This window comes from Chiloscyllium punctatum, chromosome 11 (genome assembly GCF_047496795.1).
Source record: "Chiloscyllium punctatum isolate Juve2018m chromosome 11, sChiPun1.3, whole genome shotgun sequence".
Classification (NCBI taxonomy): domain Eukaryota; kingdom Metazoa; phylum Chordata; class Chondrichthyes; order Orectolobiformes; family Hemiscylliidae; genus Chiloscyllium; species Chiloscyllium punctatum.
In genome coordinates, this window is record NC_092749.1 from 22,930,982 (window position 1) to 22,956,974 (window position 25,993).

The 25,993-nt window shown below is 42.9% G+C and overlaps 1 protein-coding gene across 1 annotated transcript in view; it reads left to right on the forward strand.

Moving 5' to 3' along the window:
- The window catches only part of pld5 (phospholipase D family member 5), a 101,924-nt gene that overhangs the window by 61,123 nt on the left and 14,808 nt on the right, over positions 1 to 25,993 (forward strand). Inside the window, exons 8-9 of the mRNA XM_072580493.1 lie at positions 222 to 387; positions 4,944 to 5,043. Of these exons, the coding sequence (XP_072436594.1) occupies positions 222 to 387; positions 4,944 to 5,043 (266 nt within the window). The remainder of the gene's footprint in view (positions 1 to 221; positions 388 to 4,943; positions 5,044 to 25,993) is intronic.

Genomic DNA, 25,993 nt, shown 5'->3' on the forward strand with positions numbered 1-25,993 from the left:
AGTCAACCTTTCAGCTGTTCACAGGATATTTAAATTTGTTTTGAAAGTCATTGATCTTGACAGGGGTCAGCATAACAATATCTTCATATCTTTCTCTTTCCTTAGATTCTGCAAAGTACAATACCAGTTTAACCTGGAAATGAAGGCTGCCATAGTTAAATATCAGATTATCAGTTTTGTTTGTTCTGCTCAAGGCAAGAAACCCTTGTGTTGTGTTTCAGATACTGGCCTCTGATAGATAATGGCCTGCGGGAAGCTCTGTTTCTGCGGAGAGTCAGGGTGCGAATGTTGGTCAGCTGCTGGAAAGGAACCTACTTGCCAATGCTCAACTTCCTATGGTCCCTGAAAATGTTCTGCAGTGAGCCCATCAACTGCAGCTTCGAAGTGGTGAGTGCCGTCCACTTCCAGAGATTTCCTCCTTACTCCATCACTGGTCTTACCTCTAGCTGCTTTGGCTTATTGTTCTGGAATTACCTCCTCTCTGCCTTGCCACTTCTCGCTCCTCCTCTGTGACACTTTGCAAAGCTGTATGGGTTGGACCAAAGGGTCTGTTTCCATGCTGTATATCTCTATGACTCTATCTGTGCTAATATCATCTTCTGTGGATGAGTGTCACATTTTGTTTGGGCTTCTTGTCTATGTTAAATATGATATAAAAATGCAAGTTATGAATGCACAGGACTCAGCGTCCACATGGAATCACCACCTGTTGGATTTTCCACCTAGATAAGGATTTTATACTCAGGGTGTAGATAGAAGTTTAGCCCAATAGGGGAGCCATTTTAGCATCAGGTGACTGGCAAAAAGCAGGTGATAGTGAATCATTCACCTGTTTTGTTCCTTTTGCAATTTAAGGTCAAGGGAAAAGAAAGTTCAGTGTGATATGAAGAAGAGAGGAGAAGAATAACTCACTGAGACCTAAAATGGCATATAACCTTGCTGCAGGACTAGGTGTCCATTTAAACTGAAACGGCTGAAATTTATGAGGCTAACCAGGCCCTGAGTAGGAAGGAGGTGACAGATGGCAAAAAGAGAACTGCCGAACATTTGACAAGGGATCGTGGGAGCAAGAGAGGAGGAGGACTTGGAGAGAGACAGCAACAACTAAAAATATGAGAGAAGATGATAAGACTAATAGTAGCATCTAAAAGACCAAGAGACAGAAAGAACCCAAGATTATGAAGCAGCAGCACCTAAGAGAGCTGTCCAGTCCAGTTCAGTTCAGTCTAGTCCCTAGTTCCAGAGCGAAATGACCGTGTTCTGAGAAAAGTCAAAGTGCAATGTCACAGGAAAACAAGTAGTTGATTGGTTAATGAGGTTTTTTGTTTAGTTTTAACTTCTTAAAAACTTGAGAATCTCTGTTGACAGCCCCAAAATGCTCTGAGAAGATGTGCAAAATGTGTATGTGCAGCATGTCATTCTATTCTGTCTGTTCATATTTATTGTGCTCCTTTGGGTGCTGCTCTGTACTGGCAGAGTGTTTCACAAAGTGTTCATATGCAGAAATCTCCAGAATGTGAACTTTTCGGAGATCTCAAGAGACAAAACCTGAAAACTCAGCTAAGTCTAGTCTTTGGGAAGTTGTATTAGTAGTAGTTAGGTTTACTCATAATAATAAAGCTTGTTAGAGTGGCTGATGAGTATTTCTTTGTTTTAATAAGGGAGATTCAATTGGGATAAGTGGACCATTTATTGAAATAATATGAATATAAACATTGGTAGAACTAGTGGGGTGGCATGGTGGCTCGGTGGTTAGCACTGCTGTCTCACAGGGCCAGGGTCCCAGGTTCGATTCCAGCCTCTGGTGACTTGTCTGTGTGGAGTTTGCACATTCTCTCTGTGTCTGTGTGGGTTTCCTCCAGGTGCTTTGGTTTCCTCCCACAGTCCAAAGATGTGTAGGTTAGGTGAATTGGCTGTGCTTAATTGCCCATAGTGCTAGATGAATCAGTCAGAGGGAAATGGATCTGGGTAGGTTACTCTTCAGAGGGTCAATGTGGATTGGTTGAGCCGAAGGGCCGGTTTCCGTGCTGTAGGGAATCTAATTTAATGACCCAATAAAATGTAATGAGTAGAATAATTATTTAAACACTATACAAGGTGGCAAAGTAAGTGATGTGCGGCAGCTCCAGAATCTGGGAACTCACGGACAACTGTGTAATCCATGGCAAACATTTTTCAGTAAATGTCTATGGCAAGAAGAACTTTGACCCCAAGTCATTGAGCTAGACGCTGAGTTGCAGATATTGACACATCAGTGAGGGGAAGTGTTACCTGGATGCACACTTCAGGAAGCAGTGGCAACACTTAGGATAGGGCCATCTGATCTGATCCATGGACAGGAATAAATAGCTGCAACTGTGAGTGAGGCAGGCTTTGAGATTGAGAAGTGGAGCATCAGCCCTTGCAATTATCCAACGGGGTTGGGTTCTTACAGTCTGAATCAATTAAAAAGGACATGTAGAGCAGATGAGCAAATTTAGCCTGGCATCGCAATACATGTTCAAGGTAGAAGAATTATTGGAAATGTTTGATAGTAGCAAGGTGCAGTATAGATTGGATTCCGTTCAAGATTAGATTGGATTACTCTATAGTGTGGAAACAAGCCCTTCAGCCCAACAACTCCACACTGACCCTCCAAAGAGTAACCCATTTCCCTCTGAATAATGCACCAAACACTATGGGCAATTTAGCATGGCCAATTCACCTGACCTACACATCTTTGGACTGTGGGAGGAAACCGGAGCACCCGGAGGAAACCCATGCAGATACGAGGAGAATGTACAAACTCTACACAGACAGTTGCCTGAGGCTGGAATCCCTGGGTCCCTGCTAACCACTGAGCCACAGTGCCACCCCTTGGCACAGTTCATGCAGCCAAGAGTATGAATCCAGAACAGTCTACCCTTCCCAGTGCTGAGTTCAGAATGTTTTCTCTGGGCCGAAGAAGAATAAACAATGGGATTGAGAAGCCCACATAGGTACCAGTGACATCAGTTGAATATTAAAGGTGCATGTAACGAGGGTAACACAATCATGGGTGACTTTAGTTTACTTAGACTGGGTAAACCTAATTGTCAATAATACTGTGGAGGATGAATTCCTGGAAAATATTTTAGATCCCATATTGGGCAAGGAAAAAGCGCTAATTAATAGTTTGGTCATAAATAAGCCTTTAGGGAAAAGTGAGCGTAATATAATAGAATTTTAGATAAAGTTTATAAGTGATATATGTCAACCTAAAACTAGGGCCTTAATTGTAAAGAGGAGATCAGGCATGAGGAGCAAATTGATTACTTTAGATTGAGAGGCTATGTTAAAATGTATGCTACTGGGCAAGCAAATCTAGAATTAAAGCATTGATATGTAGAACTTTGCTTGTGGATTGTTCTCCATAGAACTATTTTGGTAAATTCAAAGGGCCTTAGGTTCCTAATATTTACGGTAATGCATTGTTATTTTTATAAAAAGTATTTTTATCCAAACCATTATTAATTAGCTACTTTGAGAAGTTTATAAGCACATGGAAGGCTATTTGAGACAGCAATAAATTAAGTTGAAGAGCTAAAACTAAGTCTTTAAAAATGATATTTTGCCCAAACAGTAAATCAGTGCACCCTTAGTGGCAGGTTCAGTAAAATTGGCGTCTAGAAGTAAATATAAGAGAAAACTAATTTAGTTGAGGGATTAATTGATTAACATAAACTACTTTTATAACCGATTGCATCATGTATTCCTTAACCTTTCTGCTATATAATTGTTTAATTGTATTTTTATATGAAGAGAAATGGAAATCAGTATTGTGACTGTGTTGAGCTGCAATTGAGGCATTTAGCTGACCTCCTAAGGCCTAATTCAACGCCTTCAATCATCAGTCTTGGCGCACTCTTGACTTTGAGTCAGAGGTTACAGGTTACTGTCCCTGGCGTCAGCACTTAGACTAGGCTGATGATTCAGGGCTGCCCTGTCTGAGAATGCTGTCTTTCATGAGATGTTAAATTGAAGCTGTGACTGCCTTCTAAGGTGAATGTAAAAGAGCCAAAGTGTGTTTGAAAGAAGAACAGCGATGTCTGTTTTGGGCACAATCCTATGGTGCCTCTTTTTCTGCCCAAATCAACATTATAGGTGGTGCATATCCAGCATGTAATGAAGTGTGGAGTTCCTACCTGCCATATGAAATATTCTGGAGGTTGGTTAGCTCAGTTGGCTGGACAGCTGGTTGTGATGCCAACACTCTTGAGGTTACTATGCCTGTCGTGTCTTCTGAACCCCTCCCCCTCGCCTGAGGAATGGTGACCCTCCGATTAAACTCATCACCGATGGTCTGTCTGAGAGAGCAGCTCGGTGGTTCTCTGGGATGATAGTGACCATACCTTAGGTGCCCATTGAAGATTGAAATACATGAGACATTCAAAGCAAAGTTATAACTTTGGCTAAACAGCATTTACACTATTTCTCCAGGAGTATTCTCCGCTGAAGCTAATGTTGGATGTCAGGAATGCCCTTTATGTAATTTCACAATAGGAATGGCCGACCAAGCAGATACTAAAGGAAAAGAAATTGAAGCATTATAAATAGTAATGAAAAAGTTAGGATGATAAAGTTTTAAATGAATCAAATGGCTTTATCTTGACTTTCCTCCTAAAATTGATTTGTTTTCCATATCCTTCAGCATCATTTAAAACTTTTAATTGACTCCAGAGGAATAAACAGTGTAGCTAAGCTATTGTTTACTCACTTGGATAATAAACATGTTTTGTGGAAATTATTAGTTGCTCTTCAGTATCATTACTGTAATGTTGCTCGTGATGGCCTTTCACTTGTATTCAGATGGACTAAGCTTCTTGATTTTCTTTACTCCTTGAATGGAGACAAGAAACAGTTTTACATTCAAAATTGTATTGATGATCCTTTCAAGGTTTCACCCCTGTGCTTATATCTTACAGAAATATTATGGCATTCCTGCTTCTGAAGGGGCTAAGAAGGTCCCATTTTCCAGTGTCAATCGCAACAAATACATGGTGACAGACAAAGCAGCGTACATCAGTAAGTAACCAATCAGCATTCTATCTCTGGGTCTGGAGACAGGTTAGGTTACCAGACTCTGACCATGAACCTCAACCACTTGGCAATGACAAAGGAGAGCCCATTAAGAGAGTGGCCATTTGAAAGGAGATCTGTACACCCCCTTTTTACATCAACGTGGAAATGCCAGTCGACACCCTCACTTGCCTCTGTCCAGGCTAACACCTGCAATGTCAGTTGTTGCCCACAAATGTATCAAACAGAATCATTGAATCCATGCAGCATGGAAGCAGGCCATTTTGTCCATCAATTCCACACCAAGCCTCTGAAGAGCATCCCACCCAGATCCACCCCCCACTACCCTATCCCTGTAACCCTGCATTTCCTATCGCAAACCCACCTAGCCTGCACATCCCTGGACACTATAATTTAGCATGACCAATACACCCAACTTATGTGTCTTTGGACTGTGGGAGGAAGCCACAGCACCTGGAGGAAACCCACACAGACACAGGGAGAATATGCAAACTCCACACAGACATTGGCTGAGTCCGGAAAGAAGGCTGCCTCCTTTTCCTAAACCTCTACTATCAAAACACTTTTCCAAACAAAACCTCCCATATTCCCCTCTGCTTGCAACCATTTCCAACTAAGAAAGAACATTAAGGTACTCAGTCCTAAATTCCTTTTCTTCTCAAAGTACATAAGCATTGCTTACCAAATGCATGTCCAACTCACTTATTTAAATTTGTATGACAAGTAAACATGCTGCAGTTTCCCTCAATGGTCTCTCTGCCAGCATTGATTCAACCAACTATATCATCCTCCTCCAATCTCTCTTTCTAATTTTAACTGGAAGCTTTAAAATAGCTGCTTTAGAGAATAACAGCAACACTGAGTAATTTCTGCTCAGTGTATCCAGTAGTTAAACATCTAATGGGCAAAAGTGCTGGGAATAGAAAACTTAGGTAAAGGCTGAATTTGATCTTTGTGTTGAAAGTTAGTAGGTTCCCCTGCAAAGAATCGTTTGCACACAACTGTTCAAATCCTGAATAAAGACATTTTGGAAGGACAGCCTTGTACGATGAAGCAGTTAACTGAATCTAACCCTGATTAGATGATTAATGTTGAAACTGCTTGACATTGTAACAGGTTTATTGTGCTGTCAATGACTCTCTTAGTGGCTGAATCTACTACTACAATGAAGAACAATTGAGGTAATTGAGAGTTTTATGCTAACTGCCTGGGGTGGGGCACAGTGGTAATATCACTAGTGGTTGTGCATCAGATAAACCAGTCTGTAGGCAACATTTCAAATCCCACCATGATAGATAGTGAAATCTGACTTCAGATGCAGTGATATTATCTCTATTTCTGAGCTAGGAAGCTCTGAGGTTCAGTCCCACCTGCTCTGGAGACCTCTCATAACATGATTGAACAGGTTGATTAAATATAAGATGCTAAACATCTTAATAAAGGAGTGAAGCTGGAGGCAATTATATCAGAGCAAAATGCACCAGATTTGACCCTGTTGGGATACAGAAAATTGTATTATCTATTAACGGATAATAGATAGTTCAGCAAACCATAATTAACAGATTCAAATGTATACATTTAAATATCTGTACATAAGAGATAAGGTTTGACAGAACAGGAGGGATAAATCCACAGAAAGGAGAAACTATGCATGGAAGTCCCTAAGTGGCACTCTGATTTGACTTTCTGGTTTGATGTAGAAGATAAAAACCCTGCTCCAACACTCCTTTTGCTTCTGATAAGAAAGAGGTTGTCTTAAGCACTACAATTGTTTGCAATTTCAGTTATAATCTTGTATTCGCCTAAGCAGAACCTTGCAGGAGTTACACTGGATTTAAAACATTAACTCTCCTGCCAGGCCTGGTGAGTTTCTCCACTGCTCTGTTTTACTTCAGATTTCCAGGCCCCTCAATTATTAGACGGACAGCCCTGTCTCATCGCATCCCAACTTATCTTATTCCTGTCAAACTGCAGAGAGTGGAACCTGACACTGAGAAATCATCCTTACTTCATATATTTGGGGTGGGATTGGACTTGTATCAAAGAGTAAAGGATGATGCTGCCAAGCAGGGCTTCACCTGGCAATCTATCAGTTATCAGAAGATTTCCAAAACAATGATGATAAGGATGAAAGATGCACCAAATAATTGTTTCAGTTCTCTTTGATGTTTTTCCGTTGACGCAGCAAAGTGACTACTAGGCAAAGAAACTTGAGGTTCATTAGTAGAAGCATAGAATATTACAGCACAGAAGAGGCCATTCAGCCCATCTTAATTGTGCCTGCTCTCTGAAAGAGCTACTTACTTTGAATCCCTTGTTCTTGTTTCATTACATTTTTTAAAATGCTCGTCTCAAGGGTGATATTAAACATGTGCCCTCTGGTTACTGACTCACTGGTCACAGGATACTTTCCCTATGTACATTTTGAATCCCTTCACTATTTTTGATGCCACCATCTGAGGGCAGCACGGTGGCTCAGTGGTTAGCACTGCTGCCTCACAGCACCAGGGTCCCAGGTTGGATTCTAACCTTGGGTGACCGTCTGTGTGGACTTTGCACATTCTCCCTGTGTCTGTGTGGGTTTCCTCCCACAATCCAAAGATGTGCAGGTTAGATGAATTGGCTATGCTAAATTGCCTATAGTGTTAGATGCATCAGTTAAAGGGAAAAGGGGTTTGGGTGGGTTACCTTTTGGAGGGTTGGTATGGACTTGTTGGGCTAAAGGGCCTGTTTCCACACTGTAGGGAATCTAATCTAATGTGACCTTCACTGTGCTAAGGATAAAGTCTCACTTTCTCTGCTTAATTAATTACGGCTTCTCACTGCTGGGATCACCTTTATGAATCTCATCTGTATGCTCCCAAACTGGGAGATTCTCCTGTCATTATTTTAAGAGTTGAACCTGCAAAGCCTTTCAATAATTGTTGTAACTTACAGAATATTGAGAGGACTGGATAGCATGAACATGGAGAAGACGTTTCCATTTGTCGGGGAGACTCTCCCTGGGGAGACATCCTCAAATGGAGGGACGACCCTTTCAAACTGAGATAAGGAAGAATTTCTTCAGCAGGAGAGTAGTGAATCTGTGGAACTTCTTTCCGCAGAGAGCTGTAAAGGCCCAATAGGCCAGGTCATTGAATGTCTTTAAAACAGAGTTAGATAGGTTCTTGATTGGTAGGTGGATGAAAGGTTATAGGGAGAAGGCAGGAGAATGGGGTTGAGAAACATATCAGCCATGGTCGAATGGTGGAACAGACTCACTGGGCCGAAAAGCCTAATTCTGCACCTATGTTATATTGTCTAACTCTGTGTTATGGTCTAACTGTGTAGGTGGGACCCACTGTGAATGGATTTTATACTGGAGCCCATTTAATTTTAAAAGATCATCAATCAGCTACTGTCAATATCTTGCAAAATTCACCTTATTTCAATACCCAAACAGTAGACCTGTCAAAAACTGCGTCTGTGAGGCTGCCAATGAGAGAAGGTTGCTGAGATTTAACAGCATCCTGTTTTACCTGTTGGTAATCCTCTAATGTTCCTCATCTAGTTATTCTCATCAGAAGCTCCAATATAGCTGCAGCAGCTCTTGACACAGTCCTCCACTGAGTCCACCAAGCCCACTTTATGGACTGGAAATAGAAAGTGCTTTGAAATTCTGCATTTTGACCTTCGCTTAGAAGTCATCAGGATTATTGGCTAGTGGGGGGAAAATTTAAGGAAAGGAAGAACAGTTCCCATGTTGTGGAAGCAAGGTGTTAGTGAATCAACAGCTGTACAACTTCATTAATTTTTATTTCCATTTATTTACCATGTTGAACACTGTTGTACAACATTAAAATGAACCCCATGGTCTATTAACTCTGGGAAGATCAAATCATTCTCAACCATTCAGATAAAAGTCTGACTGCAGCTGCCTTTATATTGGTGTTTTTCAAACCAAGGATTCTGCCATGTCCTGCATGTGGGTGAATCACACAGAAAGGTAGATATAAAAATGGAGAGCAACAATAGGCCATTCAGGGCTGTGAGCCCACTCTGCCATTCCATAAAATCATGGCTGTTGCATCGATGCCACATCCCTGCTTTCTCACCACACTCCATGCTGCCTTTGAAATCTAAGCACTGTGGCTCAGTGGTTAGCACTGCTGCCTCAGTGTCAGGGATCCAGGTTCAATTCCAGCCTCGGGCTACTGTCTGTGTGGAGTTTGCACATTCTCCCAATGTCTGCGTGGTTTCCTCCAGATGCTCCAGTTTCCTGGCACAGTCAAAGGATGTCCAAGTTAAGTGAATTGGCCATGCTAAATTGCCCATAGCATTCAGGGATATATAGGTTAGGTCCGTTAGTCAGGAGAAATATAGGATAGGGAAATGAATCTGGGTGGGTGACTCTTCAGAGGGTCGGTGTAGATCTGTTGGGCCAAATGGCCTGTTCCCACACATAGAGATTTCATAGTTTCATTGAATCCCTCTCTTCCTTGAATATATTCAGTGACTTGACTTCCACAGAGAATTCCAAAAAATAACTACTCTTGAGTGAATCTGTTTCCCTCATCTCAGTACTAAATGGTTTATCCCATATCCTGAGTCTACGTCCCCTGGTTCTGAACTCCCCAAACAGGGGAAACATCCTCCCTGCATCCAGTCTGTCCAACTATGTGAGAATTTTATGTTTCAATCCGATCCTGTCTCATCCTTACAAGCTCTAATGAATACCAGCCAGTCTCTCCTCATACAACAGTCCTGTCACCCTGGTGAACATTTGTTGCACCCCCTATGGTAAGTATATCCTTGCTAAGGGAGACCAAAACTGGCATTTCATTGTACTCAAGGACTTCGTTGATGTCCCCTGTTGATCAGTTCAGTACCATTCAGCCCATCAAGTGTTGGCTGTAGCTCAGTGAGCAGGTTGATCATCTTTTGAGTCAGAGGATACGGGTTCAGGTCCACTCTGGAGAACACACAGATAAAGGTGGATATTCTCAATGTAGAACTGTGGACGTGATGCATTGTTAGACATGCTGTCTTACAGATAAAATGTTAATCATGGAATTGCTACAATGTGGGAGCAGACTATTCATCCCCTAGAGTTCATACTGACCCTCCAAAGAGCATCCCACCCAGATGCACAAGCCCCCACCCCCCAACCAATTCTTACATTTCCCATGACTAATACACTCAGCCTGCACATCCCTGAATACATTTTACATTGCCAATCTGCCTAAATTGTATATCTTTGGACTGTGGGAGGAAACTAGAGCCTCTGTGGTGACTATCACACTGCTGCCTATGGGACAAATTGTGCATAAATTCACTGTTGTTATGTTTTCTTTATTACTACCAAGCTCAGGCTTCAGAAGTGTCTCATTTAGCTGTAAAGCACCTTTGGATGCCTCCAGTGTGTGAAAGGTGTGATATGCACAAGATTCTTTTTCTTTCCAATCCCTTAATTTCAGTCAATGTACAATATTCATTCAAGTGTTATCTTACCTCTGCAATGTGGAGCCTGTCTCCATCAGACATCGAGAGCTGAATAGAAACTCAATAGTTATGAGAAGTGAGCCTCTGTAATTGAGAACAAATCCCAATCAGATTTGAAAGGTGGCTGTCTTTTACATCGCATGATTACTGTTTCCTTCCTGCTCCTTGTCCTGTGCTTGTTGGCTGTGCTGGACATCCATGGCTTCAGACAGTGACAAGTTTTCACCTTCCCTGACCTGAGCTGTATTGAAGCACATTTTAAAAAAAAAAGAACTGTGGATGTTGGAAATCAGAAACAAGAACAGAAATTGCTGGAAAAACTCAGCAGGTCTAGTAGCATTTGTGCAGAGGAAGCAGCGTTAATGTTTTTGGTCCGGTGACCATTCATCAGAACCATCCGTGCTTTAAATCTCTTTTGAGTTTTAAGAAGATTTGTAGCTCAGGTTGAGGTTCTGGATGTAGGTTTGCTCGCTGAGCTGGAAGGTTCATTTCCAGACATTTTATCACTCTACTAGGTAACAAACGAAGCTGCATCAGAACATTATTTCAACGAGCCACCACACACTACAGCAAAAGGAACTACGCAGAGCAGAGCAGAGGAAAATCACCTATACCGTATATTCAAAAGGAATGGGTACCCAATGAACTCAGTCCTCAGATTTCTCAGCAACAAAACCCCAACAAGCAGACAAAACAGGTCTAGAAACCCTAGCCACTCTCCCCTACATCAAAGACATTTCACAAATGACTGCCAGACTACTCAGATCCCTTGGCATCATGGTAGCCCACAAACCCACCACCACACTAAAACAACAGCTAATGAACTTGAAAGACCCTATACAGACAACAAGCAAAACTAATGTCATTTATAAAATACCGTGCAAGAACTGAAACAAACACTACGTTGTCAAACAGGCAGAAAACTAGCCACCAGGATTCATGAACACCAACTAACCACAAAATGACATGACCCTCTCTCACTAGTATCCTTACATACAGATAAGGAAGGACACGAGTTTGACTGGGACAACACATCCATCCTAGGACAAGCCAGAGACATGCACGAGAATTCCTAGAAGCGTGGCATTCCAACCGGAACTCTATCAACAAAAACATCGAGTTAGACACCATCTACAACCTCCTGAGGAAAATAACAGGAAATGACATCACCACAGGAAATTACATCATCGCAGGAAATGAAATCACCAACCTGAAGAAACCCAGACATATAAATAGAACGCAGGAATCATCAGCGGTTCTTCACTTGGAGGCCCACTGAAAATGTTACCTAGTAGGGTGACGAAATGTCTGGAGATAAACCTTCCAGCTCAGCCAGCAAACCTACATCTAGTATATCTCTATAACTATCTTCATGCAATCCAAAATGTTAACTCTGCTTTCCCTGTGCAGATGCTGCCAGACCTGCTGAGCTTTTCCAGCAATTTCTGTTTTTGTACCGAAGTGAAGTCTTTTCTATAACCTGTCTGATGTTAATTGGAATGATCAATACCGGATACTCATCCCAGATGGTGAAGATGTAATTTCATCCTGGAGCATTTTAATCTTAAACGATATTATTCTGGATGCCAGACACAAGTTGCCTTTTAAAGTTTCCAGGTCAGAAATCTGTCATCTGTTCTTAATAACCCTTTGAGGTGGATTATGTATGCTGTTCAAATATTCAAAGTGGTATAAATAGAAGCAATCAATTCGAGCAAACTTGTTACACTGTTTTGCAGTTATAGCATGTTGATCCAATGCTTTGTGAGAGTCCAATTGGAACTGGTTCTACGCATTAAATAAATATTACTTGCTTCCAGCAACCTGCCAGATGGCTGCTGGAACCCTTGTAATCACACCACAAGACTTCCCAGCATAAGCAGTAATGGCATTTGTGTAAAACAAAATTCTGCCTACCAGGGAAGACCTGTTAAAGTCTCATTGAAGGATCTCGGATATCATCCAACCATTAAAGGATTAACTGACTAATCAGAACCAAATTGCAATACTGAAATAGTTACTGATCAATCATTCACAGCAGCTCCTATTTGTCAACAGTCACTACAGAGCTAGCGCTGTAAATGTAACAGGAGTCAACAAATGCATCTGTAAAACTGATCATTTGTAACGGAAGTGTCTTTAATGTAATATCCTTCAAGTTTAACCAAGTCAATGGGAACTTATGGTTTAAGCACTCCATTACTAAACAGCCAGTGTCATTCTTCCTGATCCTTTCTGCAGAGGCAGCCTGTTTGAACCTGGTGGGTGGAGGGAGGGGGGTATTAATGACATCTGTAAATAAAATACCTCTTCCACTTATTGAAGAGCCTGAAAAATTAACCTGCAATCCTGCAGGATGGGTGATAGCCTGGAGGTATTGTCACTATCCCCACCCCCCAGAACCCCGAGGGGAGCACTAACCCTGCTCATGACTCCATCCCCATTCCCCACACCCACTCCAGTTACAGGTTCCGACCCCACTCCCAGCTCTACACCCACACCAGATCCCAGCTCCCAGCCCTGCCGAGTTTTCACCATCCCCCCAGACCTCCCCCTCACTGAGGACGAACAATCAGTCCTCAGCAAATGACTCACCCTCATCCCCCTCCGTCCATGCATCAATGAATTTAATACACGCTGTGACGTCGAACAAATCTTCCGTCGCCTCCGCCTCGGAACTTACTTTCACAATCAGGACTCAGGCCACCTTCCGAGGACCCCTTTGCCCACCTCCAACACACTGCATCCACCTGAACACCCACGCTGGCCTATTACCTGCCCTCGACCTCTTCATTTCCAACTGCCGCCGGGACATTAACCGCCTCAACCTGTCTACCTCCCTCCCCCACTCCAACCTCTCACCCTCACAACGCGCAGCCCTCCAATCCCTCTCCTCCAATCCCAACCTCACCATCAAGCCAGCGGATAAAGGGGGCGCAGTGGTAGTCTGGCGCACTGACCTCTACACCGCTGAAGCCAAACATCAACTTGAGGACACCTCTTCCTACTGCCCCATCGACCATGACCCCACCCCCATCACCAAACCATCATCTCCCAGACCATACAGAACCTCATCACCTCAGGAGATCTCCCACCCACAGCTTCCAACCTCATAGTCCGGGAACCCCGCACTGCCCGGTTCTACCTCCTTCCAAAGATCCACAAGCCTGACCACCCTGGCCGACCCATTGTCTCAGCATGCTCCTGCCCCACTGAACTCATCTCTACCTACCTCGACACTGTCCTATTCCCCCCTAGTCCAGGAACTCCCCCCATACGTTCGAGACACCACCCATGCCCTCCACCTCCTCCAAGACTTCCGTTTCCCCAGTCTCCAATGCCTCATCTTCACCATGGATATCCAATCCATCTACACCTCCATCCACCATGACCAGGCCCTCCAAGCCCTCCATTTTTTCCTCTCCAGACGTCCCCAACAGTACCCTTCCACCGACACTCTCATTCGTTTGGCCGAACTGGTCCTCACCCTTAACAATTTCTCCTTTGAATCCTCCCACTTCCTCCAGACCAAAGGGGTAGCCATGGGCACACGAATGGGCCCCAGCTATGCCTGTCTCTTTGTTGGCTATGTAGAGCAGTTGATCTTCCATAATTACACCGGCACCACTCCCCACCTCTTCCTCCGCTACATTGATGACTGCATTGGTGCCACCTCGTGCTCCCGCGAGGAGGTTGAGCAATTCATCAACTTCACCAACACATTCCACCCTGACCTTAAATTTACTGGACCATCTCTGACACCTCCCTCCCCTTCCTGAACCTCTCCATCTCCATTAATGATGACTGACTTGACACTGACATTTTTTACAAACCCACCGACTCCCACAGCTACCTGGATTACACCTCTTCCCACCCTACCTCTTGCAAAAATGCCATCCCATATTCCCAATTCCTCCGCCTCCGCCAGATCTGCTCCCAGGAGGACCAGTTCCACCACAGAACACACCAGATGGCCTCCTTCTTTAGAGACCGCAATTTCCCTTCCCACGTGGTTAAAGATGCCCTCCAACGCATCTCGTCCACATCCCGCACCTCCGCCCTCAGACCACACCCCTCCAACCGTAACAAGGACAGAATGCGCCTGGTGCTCACATTCCACCCTACCAACTTTCGCATAAACCAAATCATCCGCCGACATTTCTGGCACCTCCAAACAGACCCCACCACCAGGGATATATTTCCCTCCCCACCCCTTTCCGCCTTCCGCAAGGACCGTTCCCTCCGTGACTACCTGGTCAGGTCCACGCCCCCCTACAACCCACCTGACACTTTTCCCTGCCACCGCAGGAACTGTAAAACCTGTGCCCACACCTCCTCCCTCACCTCTACCCAAGGCCCTAAAGGAGCCTTCCACATCCATAAAAGTCTTTCTTGCACATCCACTAATATCATTTATTGTATCCGTTGCTCTCGATGCGGTCTCCTCTACATTGGGGAAACTGGGCGCCTCCTAGCAGAGCACTTTAGGGAACATCTCCGGGACACCCGCTCCAATCAACCACACCACCCCATGGGCCAACATTTCAACTCCCCCTCCCACTCTGCCGAGGACATGGAGGTCCTGGGCCTCCTTCACCGCCGCTCCCTCACCATCAGACGCTTGGAGGAAGAACGCCTCATGTTCCGCCTCGGAACACTTCAACCCCAGGGCATCAATGTGGACTTCAACAGTTTCCTCATTTCCCCTTCCCCCACCTCACCCTAGTTCTAAACTTCCAGCTCAGTAACTGTCCCCATGACTTGTCCGGACTTGTCCTACCTGCCTATCTCCTTTTCCACCTATCCACACCACCCTCTCCTCCCTGACCTATCACCTTCATCCCCTCCCCCACTCACCCATTGTACTCTATGCTACTTTCTCCCCACCCCCACCCTCCTCCAGCTTATCTCTCCACGCTTCAGGCTCACTGCCTTTATTCCTGATGAAGGGCTTTTGCCCGAAACGTCGATTTCGAAGCTCCTTGGATGCTGCCTGAACTGCTGTGCTCTTCTAGCACCACTAATCCAGATTGGAGGTATTGTTGCTTGACTATTAATCCAGAGATCCAGGAAATGTTCTGGGACCTGGGTTCAAAACATGCCTTGACAGATGGTGGAATTTGAATTCAGCAAAAACCTGGAAGAAAGAGTGTAATGATGGCAAATGTTGATCATTTGGTGAAAAACCTATCGGCTTTTCTAGAAAAGGAAATTGCTGACCTTATCTCGTCTATTCGACATGTGACTCCAGTCCCACAGTAATGTGGTTGACTCCAAACTACCCTTTGGGCTAATAAATTTTTAAAAAATCCCTGCAGCAAACCTTTCATCTATCCTCTTCACTGTCTGGGAAGTTATGAAAAGAAATACTGAGCTCCCATATGTTGGTGCCCAATATCTGCGAGTGGCAGGTTAAAAAGGGCAGCTTCCATTTCGCAAAGGAGCTGGTGTTAGTGAGGAAGGCAGTCTTTTGGGAGGGCATGGTGGCATAGTGGTTAGCACTATTGCCTCACAGCGCCAGGGACCCAGGTTCAATTCCACCCTTGGGCAATTGTCTGTGTGGGTTTTCTCTAGGTGCTCTGGTTTCCTCCCACAACCCAAAGGTGTGCAGGTTATGTGGATTGGCCATGCTAAATTGCCCATACTGTGCAGGCTGTGTGGATTAGCCATAGAAAATGCAAGGTTACAGGGATAGTGTGGAGGATGGGTCTAGTTGAGATGCTCTTCAGAGAGATGGTGTGGACTTGGTGGGCCAAATGCTCTGCTTCCACACTGTAAGGGATTCTTTACAGCAGGATGAATATTTTCCGTGGAGTGGATATTCATGTGATTATAAATGGTGAGGGGAACACTAATCATTGCAAAAAATCCAAAGGACTGCAGATACTGGAAATCAGAAGCAAAATGAGAAATTATTGGAAAAACTCAGTAGGTCTGGCATCATCCGTGGAGAAAAGCAGAGTTAATATTTCATGTCCAGTGACTCATCTTCAGAACAGAATGTTACACGCTCTGAATGCTGGGGGTGTGGAGGAGAGGATGGAGTGATGGGGGGTGGGGGGGCCATGACGTTACACAAAATGGGAAAAAGGGGAAAATCTGACAGAGCATTGGGCGGGGGGAGGGAAGGGCCCAACTAAGCTCCTTTAGAAGGAAGTGAGAATAGTAAAAGCCACAACCTGCTTTGATTATGGTGCCAAGACATAAAAAATGGATTGCAAGGAGAATCCATAAATATACAAACCAGCATAAAACATAGCAACAGATCGGTCAACCACTCCATTGGCTTTTACCTCACACACGAGCGAATAGTTCTGATCACATTCTTCCACACTATTTTCACTTTTTGCATTATTCACCCTTATTTTGTATGTTGGCACAGTTTCTTTCTCACCCAGTCGCCCTGGAATTGAAGTAATCCTCAGACATTCCTGAAGAAGGGCTTATGCCCAAAACGTCGATTCTCCTGCTCCTTGGATGCTGCCTGGCCTGCTGCGCTTTTCCAGCACCACACTTTTCAACTCTGGTCTCCAGCATCTGCAGTCCTCACTTTCTCCTAGTAACCCTCAGAGGGTTTGGTAACACTTGTAGCAGCCACTGAGTTCCAGAGGGACATCCTATTGACATTTTACAGCCATAAACTTAATGAATGAAAAAAAAGAACTTGCATTTGTATAGCCCTTTCCATGACCTCAAGATATCCCAAAGGACTTTGCAGCCACTGATGAGTTTTAGAAGTGTACTCACTTTTGAAATGTAGCAAACATTGGCAAACAATTGATTTAGTATGACAACTGTAGGATCCCACAGATAACACTGATGGAATGACCAGATAATCTGTATAACGGTATAGATTAGGGTGGTGCTGGAAAAGCACAGCAGGCCAGGCAGCATCCGAGGAGCAGGAAAATCGACATTTCGGGCAAAAGCCCTTCATCAGGAATGGAGGCCCAATCTTTTGTCTAATCTGTAAAACGGTGTTGATTGAGAAAGGAAGGCATGCATTTGTAGAGAACGTTTCATGACCACTAGATGTCTTTAACCAATAAAACATTTTGGAAGTATAGCCACTGATTTAATGGGGGCCGTTGGTGGATAGTGGTTGATACACAATTAGCCCAGACACCACAGAGAATTACATTGCTCTGCCCGAAATGATGCCACATTGCCTTTTATGTCTTTTTAATTAATGTTAAATAACATTGCAAATTATTCCTCAGAAAATGATTCTTTGTCTCTCTGAGCATAACTCTGCGGTTAAAGAGTTCATCAACAAGTTCCAGTGTGACATTCTACAATTAACCGTGGGTAGGAGTCTGGAGGAAATATTCATATATTCTACTCCAGCAGCCAAAAATTCAGTCAAATGAAATCATGACTCCTCTGCTGAGCCAGGAATGGATTTTATTGAAGGAGAGGATTTTTATACTGGTGCTGTTTTGAATGTGCAAAATTCAAACCCATCAGCTTGTTCATTCTGCTCAGTCAGCAATCTGAGTGCCAACATGTATCTGATTATCAACCTCTGTGCTATAGCAGTAGGAAGGAGACAGATCTCCCAGCTGACTTGTAAACGGGAAGGCTTATTGAGGGTCATTGTCACATTAATCTTGATAAATGTTCACCTTTTAGTTTGAGTCCAAGCAAGGCGGAATGAGAAAAGTCAGCCTACCACACATTTGTGTAAGTCATACAGAGCTCAAATGTGAGATCTTACCCCATTATCTAGTTATTTCTGTGTCAAATATTGAGTGCAAAACTTATTTATGTTGCCTGTTTTAGTTTTGAAACTACTAACAGGTTATTCAGTGAATTAGGATAAATGTAACTAATTCGGGAGCATCGCTGACAATGATATTAGGAAATGTGTCAGAGTTGGACAATCAACCCATTTAATTATAGAATCTTAACAGTGCAGATGGATACCTTGTGGCCACTGTGCCTTTTTAAAGCCTCTATCCATTTGAGATTGGATCTTGGATAAAAGCAAAATAATGTAGATGCTGAAAAATTGGAACAAAACAAAAATGCTGGAGAAACTCAGCAGAGTAATTTTGTCTCTTTCCACATATGCAGCTGACTTTCTCCAACATTTTATCCTTTTTTATCCGGTTAAATTCATTCCTCTGTCCTTCCTTCTTAGCGCTGCAATTAACATTCCTTAAGTATTAATCCAAATTCTTCTTGAAATTCCTATTGAATTTACTTCCACTATCTTTTCACTCAGTGAATTCCAAATCGTGACAAGTCGTTACATTCAAAATAAAAAAAAACCTCATCTCACAATCTATCTCTTTTAACTTCCAAGCTTCAGCATTGAATTAAAATTCATCAATTTATCTGAAAACCCAAGCTCTACCTTTGCAGCATTCCATTCTTCTATCAGTAACATTTTAAAGAATGTTTTAAGAAGTTAATGAAGTGTTTTCTCACATTTCATTACTTGAGGTAAGGATTTGCTAGTCCAATGCTAAGGGCATGTGTGTCTTTCTAAAATGTTCAGTAACCATCTCAATGAGATGAAATAACTGTATTGTAGTCAGATTTGCAGATAATTTAAGTAGACCAGCAAGTGTTGTGGATTTTTTTTTTGTATAGTTTTATCCCTAAAGTGATGGGTGGGTTCAAGACTGACTGGTCAATGAGATAGCAGAATTAAGACTGTTTTCTGGCTTGTATTTCTTCATAACCCTGTTTATTACATATTGAAACTAAATACCACAATGCATGGTATTCAGACCAGGCTATAATGTTAGGTTACACTATTGAAACACTGTTCCATTTAATGTAAATTCAGGTTTCAGCTATGCTATCCACGTGTTTGTCTCATCTCCTTAACTCGGCCCACACTATGCTACTCATGCCCAGTTAAGGAGCAGCTCTGTGACATTGCTGCAATGTTGCTCCAGTGTAATAGAGCTCTCATGTAGCAAGTGATGTATAAAAATCTGAAAAGGGATATTGATAGGTTAAGTGAATGAGCAAAATTGTGGCAGAGTACAATGTGGGAAAGTATAAGATTGTTTATTTTGGCATGAAGAACGGAAATGGGGGGACACGACAGAATGCTGCAATGCAGAGGGATCTGTATATCCTGGTACACCAGTCACAAAAGATTATCATTGAGGCACAGCAAGCAATTAGAAAGTGAAATGTTGGCCTTCGGAGCATGGGCTATGGAGTATAGGGAAGTCTTGCTGCAGGAGTAAAATGCATTGTTGAGTCTGCAAGTGGAGGGCAATGTACAGTTTGGTTTCCTTAAGGAAGATTATACTTGCTTTGGGAACAGTTCCAAGAAGATTCATGTAGCTAATTCATGGACAAAAGAGTTATCTTATAAGGGAAGGTTGAGCAAATTAGGCCTATACTCATTGATATTTAGTAGGAGAGGCAGACAATTCAAACGTATAGGATTCTGAGGGTGCTTGGCAGGGTAGATGCTGAGAGGATGTTTCCTCCCTTGGGATATCTAGAACTTGGGGTGGAGGCGGGGAGTGGCACAGTCGAAAGATAAAGATTCTCCAATTGAAGGTGGAGATGACAACCAGGTCCTCCCATCAAAGACAAAAACAGAAATTGCTGGAAAAGTTCAGCAGGTCTGGCAGCATCTGTGGAGAGAAAGCAGAGTTAACATTCTGGGTCTTCCTCAGAACAGCTATCAAAGGACTAATAGTGTTTAGAATTCTCTTCTACAAACAGCAGTGTAGGCTGGATCATTGAATATATCCAAGGTTGAATTATACAGATTTATGATTGACACAGAAGTCAAGAGTTGTGGAATTAAGGCTGTAATCAGATCATGGATGATCTTATCGAAGGGGAGGCACCAGTTGATGATGGTGGTGGTGGATGCAGGCTCAAGGGCTGTATGAATGTCTTGTGATCAGGTTGTCTTGATCCATATATTGTCATATGTTTTTGAGTAGGTTGTTAAAAACTCCAATAGAATTGCCATAGGAAATATTTTCAATATGAAAAGCTTGCACTTACTATTATATTTCTCTGCAATATCAGTATGAGGCACTCAGATAATTGAATTATCAGTTACTGATTCCTTTGGGCTTCAACAGAATATTGACTCTCAAACCACTCAAGGTGATCCTGAAAATTTTCTTTCCAATCAATATCTGAAATTTCCATTATCCAAAAGTAGATTTTATAAACAATTTTACAATAAAAATCTGCACATTTCTCAGTCATGTGATCCCATTGAATTTGGTTTCTGTAGTCAAAAGAGAAAATGCTGGAAAATCTCAGCAGGTCTGGCAGCATCTGTGAGGAGAGAAAAGAGCTGACATTTCGAGTCTAACTGACCCTTTTGTCAAAGCTGGGAGAAGGGTAGCAACGGGGGAAGAGGAGAGGAAAAAGGTGATAAGGGAGAGGGGAGCGAGAGAAAGAGAGACAATCAAGAAATATGAGGTACAGAACAGTGAAAAAAATTTATTAAAAAACGGTAAATAAAATAAATGAAATAAAATTACGGAGCAGAATGAAAACAGAGGGGTTGAGATGGGATAACCATCTGAAGTTGTTGAATTCAATGTTGAGACCGGCAGGCTGTAATGTGCCTAGTTGGAAAATGAGATGCTGTTCTTCCAGCTTGCGTTGAGCTTCACTGGAACATTGCATCAGGCCAAGGACAGACATGTGGGCATGGGAGCAGGATTGGGTGTTGAAGTGGCAAGCCACGGGAAAGTATGTAGCAAAAGGCACACATACTTAGGCTTGAATGTGTTGGTTCAAATCATCAACACATGGACCGTAGTTTGGCAAAGTTAATGTGATTCAACCTAACGTCACTGGTATTCATTGTACAGTCTGCAACCAGAGAGCCATAAATGTTTTAACATTATTTCTGTTTTTGACAAGAAAGACATTCTATTAATATACACCTTTCATGGGCTGAGGGTATCCCAAAATGCTTCACCCTCATTTAATTAGGTATGGTTATGTTGGCAGACACTGCAGACAATGTGGAGAAAGTGAGGACTGCAGATTCTGGAGAGCAGGGTCAAGAGTGTGGTGCTGGAAAAGCACAGCAGATCAGGCAGCATCCAAGGAGCAGGAGAATCAATGTTTTGGGCAAGAGACCTTAGGGCACAACACTGCATACAATATGCACATCTAACTAATAACAAGAGGTCAATGACAAATTAGCCTATTTTGCTAATGTTGTTCAAGGGCTAAGTGTTGACTAGGTCACCCCGAGAATGACTCTGCTTTTCTTCAGTTAGCGGAATAGACATTTTTAATGTCCATCTGAACACAGGCTTTGACTTACTATGAAATATGGCACCTGCAACAGTGCATCACTGCTTATTCAGGGTCCTTGGTGTGTGACACCGTGCTACATCATTGTGACTAGCACATAGACAACTGCATGTACTTCAAGCAAACGGCTAAGCTTTAAGTCAAAGAGGATTAACTCCTGGTCAAATCCAGGGAGATTCCCTTCAATCAGGGAGTCCCAGCTCAGTAAGTCAGTGGCATCCTCCGATAACAGTTCAAGAACTTGGTCATGGTCAGGGGATCTGTACCTCTGCAGTCCCAATAGTAGGTCCCATCAACCCTGTGGGTCCAGAGCAACCAGTGTGAGGAGTTGCAGGAACACAGTCAGGACCCGTACAGATATCACTCTGTAACAGGGGTCTGGTCACTCCTCATTCAGATTTGTCTGGCAAAGTCATTCATGGGGGAGGGCCACATTCAGTGGTGGCAGTCCATCGACTAAAGGTCAAATCAAGGGGAGGTTATCAAGGTCTACTGGTGCAGGAGAGTAGCTAGGAAATTAATTGTGGGGATTGGAAGCAGAATGCTGAATGCAGAGAATTGCTCCAGTGTAGTGGCAACTCAATATGTTCCCGGGGGCGTGGAGGGGAAACATATAGAGGATCAAAGAAAAGTGAGTAATGCAGGAGGAGGGTCACTGACTGAAACCAGTACCCTAGCTTCAATGGCTACGGGACAATGGTGTGTTCACTTGACATCCTTGGGGCTGGAGGGGTACTAAAGTGGGAAAATGGAGATTTAGGTCGATGGGTTGGATGGGGACCTTAGCTGATTTCAACCCCAGTGAGGTTGACAGGGAGGGAATGTCTACATTTGGATGTTGACCATTTGTAAGAGGCTGTACTGGAGAATCACTGCTTGAGGAGCGCCTGCTGATTCCTTCCATCGTGCTGTAAATAACGAGGGTGTCTTGGAAGTGTGGAACTGAGTTAAAGAAACAAAACTGGCTAATGGTGCGTAAAAACCTCACGGAGGGAAACCCTTCATAAAACTCACTGAAAAGTGCACATGTTTTGATTTTAATGTTTTGTTTACAGGCCCTGTCTCTTTCAATAAAGTTGCCTTCTTCATTTAAATCTTGTTTTGAATCATCTGTGTTGTGCTTCATTACCATCCTCACAACATGTATTATACACGTGCCATCATGTGATATGTCTGTAGTGTGGTGTCGTGTGTAGTCCCTTATCCAAATCCTTAAAGTGGCACTCTGCAATACTGATGCTCAATCCATGTCAGAGTTATTCATCGTGATCCCACCATTGTGAGGAAAGGAAGTGGCACTTGAGGCAATTTCAATCTTTTAAAAACAGAATTCCATGCCAGAGTTCTGAGAAGTAAAGACTTGTACAGTGTACAAAGCTCAGGTTTTTCATTTTTGCAAGCAATAAACCTACACTCTTCATCCCTTTGTAAACAAGGCCCAATTATTGACACAAGTTGATTTCCATTTTGGAGTTTCAGGAGTGCTTACTGCAAGCGAGGTACAGAAGCCATTGAGGATTAAAGGATGTTTACTATTCTACCCAAGTTCAGTGAAATTGCTATTCTTGTCTCTGCTTGTTTGGGTGAAAAGTACCTTAGGGAAGAAGGCTCGTGTAACTGGACAATATTTACGCTATATTCTGTGATTTATTTTGTAAGTTATTTCAGCTAGATATGCGCAGTATAGTACTTCAACTTGTGTATTAGTTACCACATCTTGAATTCTACGTAGAGTTTCCGTCTCCTTATTTAAGGAAGGATATAAATTGGAGACAAAATCAGAAATTGCTGGAAAGGTTCACAGATCTGGTAGCATCTCTGGAGAGAAAGCAGAGTTAATGTTTTGGGTTCAGTAACCCTTGTTCAAAACTGATTGTAGCTAGGAAGCTATTAGATTAGATTCCCTACAGTGTGGGAACAGGCCCTTCGGCCCAACAAATCCACACCGACCATCCGAAGAGTCACCCACCCAGTCCCATTTCCCTCTGACTAATGCACCTAACACTATGGGCAATTTAGCATGGCCAATTCACCTGACCTGCACATCTTTGGACTGTGGAAGGAAACCAGAGCACCTGGAGGAAGCCCACGCAGACATGGGGTGCAAACTCCACATACACCTGAGGCTGGAATCGAACCTGGGACCCTTGTGCTGTGAGGCAGCAGTGCTTACCACTGAGCCAGCCTGCCACCCCATGGTTTGGGGAAGAATTGCTAGAGAAGAAGTGGGCAGAGGGGAAAAAGAGTAAACAATAGGTCGAGATGGAGCCCAGAGAGAGAAAAACACAGTTGGGCAGACAAAGGAATTGGTAAAGGTCAGCCTGAATAGCTGGGGATCATTAGTTGCTGACAATGGGTTGTTTGTTGTAGCAGCCCATATGATGGTAAGGCTGGACATGAAGAGGTTGTGGTAAGGACATGGGCAATTGTGGACAGGCCCTAAAGTTATTGAACTTGATATTGAATCCAGATGGTTGGAGGGTTCCTAAGCAGAAAATGGAGTGCTGTTCTTCCAGCTTGTGTTGAGTTTCACTGGAGCACTGCAGCAAGCCTGAGGCAGAGATGTTGGCCAGGGAACACAATGGTGTGCTGAAGTGGCAGGTAACTGGAAGATCAGGGTCATTTTTGTGGACAGAATGTAGGTGTTCTACAAAGTGGTCGCCCAGTCAGATGGACGGATTCTTCTTAAACTGAGGAATCGAGGTTTATTGTGCATTGACGGAAATATGGAATTCAAAACCCATGCTGCTCAGCCATATTTGTATTGAGTGGCAAAGCATGGTCAAAGGGCCAGATGGTCTACATCTGCTCCTATTTAGCATGTGCGTATGTTTTTTTCTGGGCAGGAAATGTCCAAAGTAACTTAACTCTGACTTTAACATTGCTTCCTATGGGAAACCATGCTTCACTTAAAGTCAGAGAGTGCCAAAGAAGTTCAGCTGCAGCATCTGTGGAGAAAGAAACTGAGTTAATGTTTTAAGTCCAAAAAGCTTGTTCATGGGAACTTGGTGGAACCTGAAGAAGGTTGCTGTGATTCTCTGGCACTTTGTGTTTTTCTTTCAGGTCTCCAGCATCTGCAGTACTTTGCCATTGCATCAGTTAAGGTTGTCTGCCTTAAAGTTGGGATTTTTAGGAACCCAACCACAATTTTAAGTGAGGATATAGCTTATGTCACAAGATTTGAAAGAAATGGAAAACAAGCTGCGTGATCTAAAAGATTTCTGTTACTTTTTTTTAGCGCTTTCTGAATGTAATTTTGCTTTGAGATTGTGAAGTATATTTTGAGTAACTCTGTCTTTTCAAATTGACTAAGGTTTCATATTCACTCAAAGATGACTGTTGTGTTTTGCAGTGTAGGAGCATCGTTATCCTACTGTAGTGGTGCCAGTACAAAATGCTTAATTATATATTTCAGTTTTCTTGCCCAGATAAAAATTGTGATTCTTCAAGGAGGTTGCAGAACTGTTCTGCCAGAGGATAATTTAAGTGATGGATAGATATTGCCAGCTTATTTCATATTACTCATTCGCATTAGCTATGTTGAAACAGGAGAAAAGTGCTTTCTCTTCCAAGAAACCTGAATTACTTATGTGATGGATGGTAAAATATTGTAGTGGCAAAGAGTGCAGAGCTCTCAATCACCAGCAAATGTAGGATTAAACCTCCATTTGCAGTTATTCCTTTATGTTTTTAATCTTCCCCCAAGAGATTTATTTTCTTCTCCCAAGCCCTGTGCTGTTCCAATTTCATCAAGGTCATTATTACGGAGAGGAACTTTCTGAAATCTTCTTACGGGCCAGTTAAACTTTTATTGTGATTAAATGCCTCCTACTCCGTTTTTAATAAAAATGGCAATTCCTACTCTCAAAGTTTTACTACGGGGTTTGAAATGCCATTTCACTAAAGGTTTTTTAGAACAGGGAGTGATTTCACTTATTAAACTTTTACGGATTGGAAGCCCCTTTGACTTCAACTGTCATTTTCAAAATTAATTCTCGATGCATTCTGTATCATGCACTGCGGAGTAAGCATGTGTTGGATGTGGATGTTACTGGAAAGCCAGCATTTAATAACACAATATTTTTACTCAAGAAGTCAAGAAGCATGCTGACAAAGGAGAAAGTGCAATTCTGGGAGTCAATCAGCAATTTCAAGGAACCTGTTAAGAATCAGTTAGTTAGCT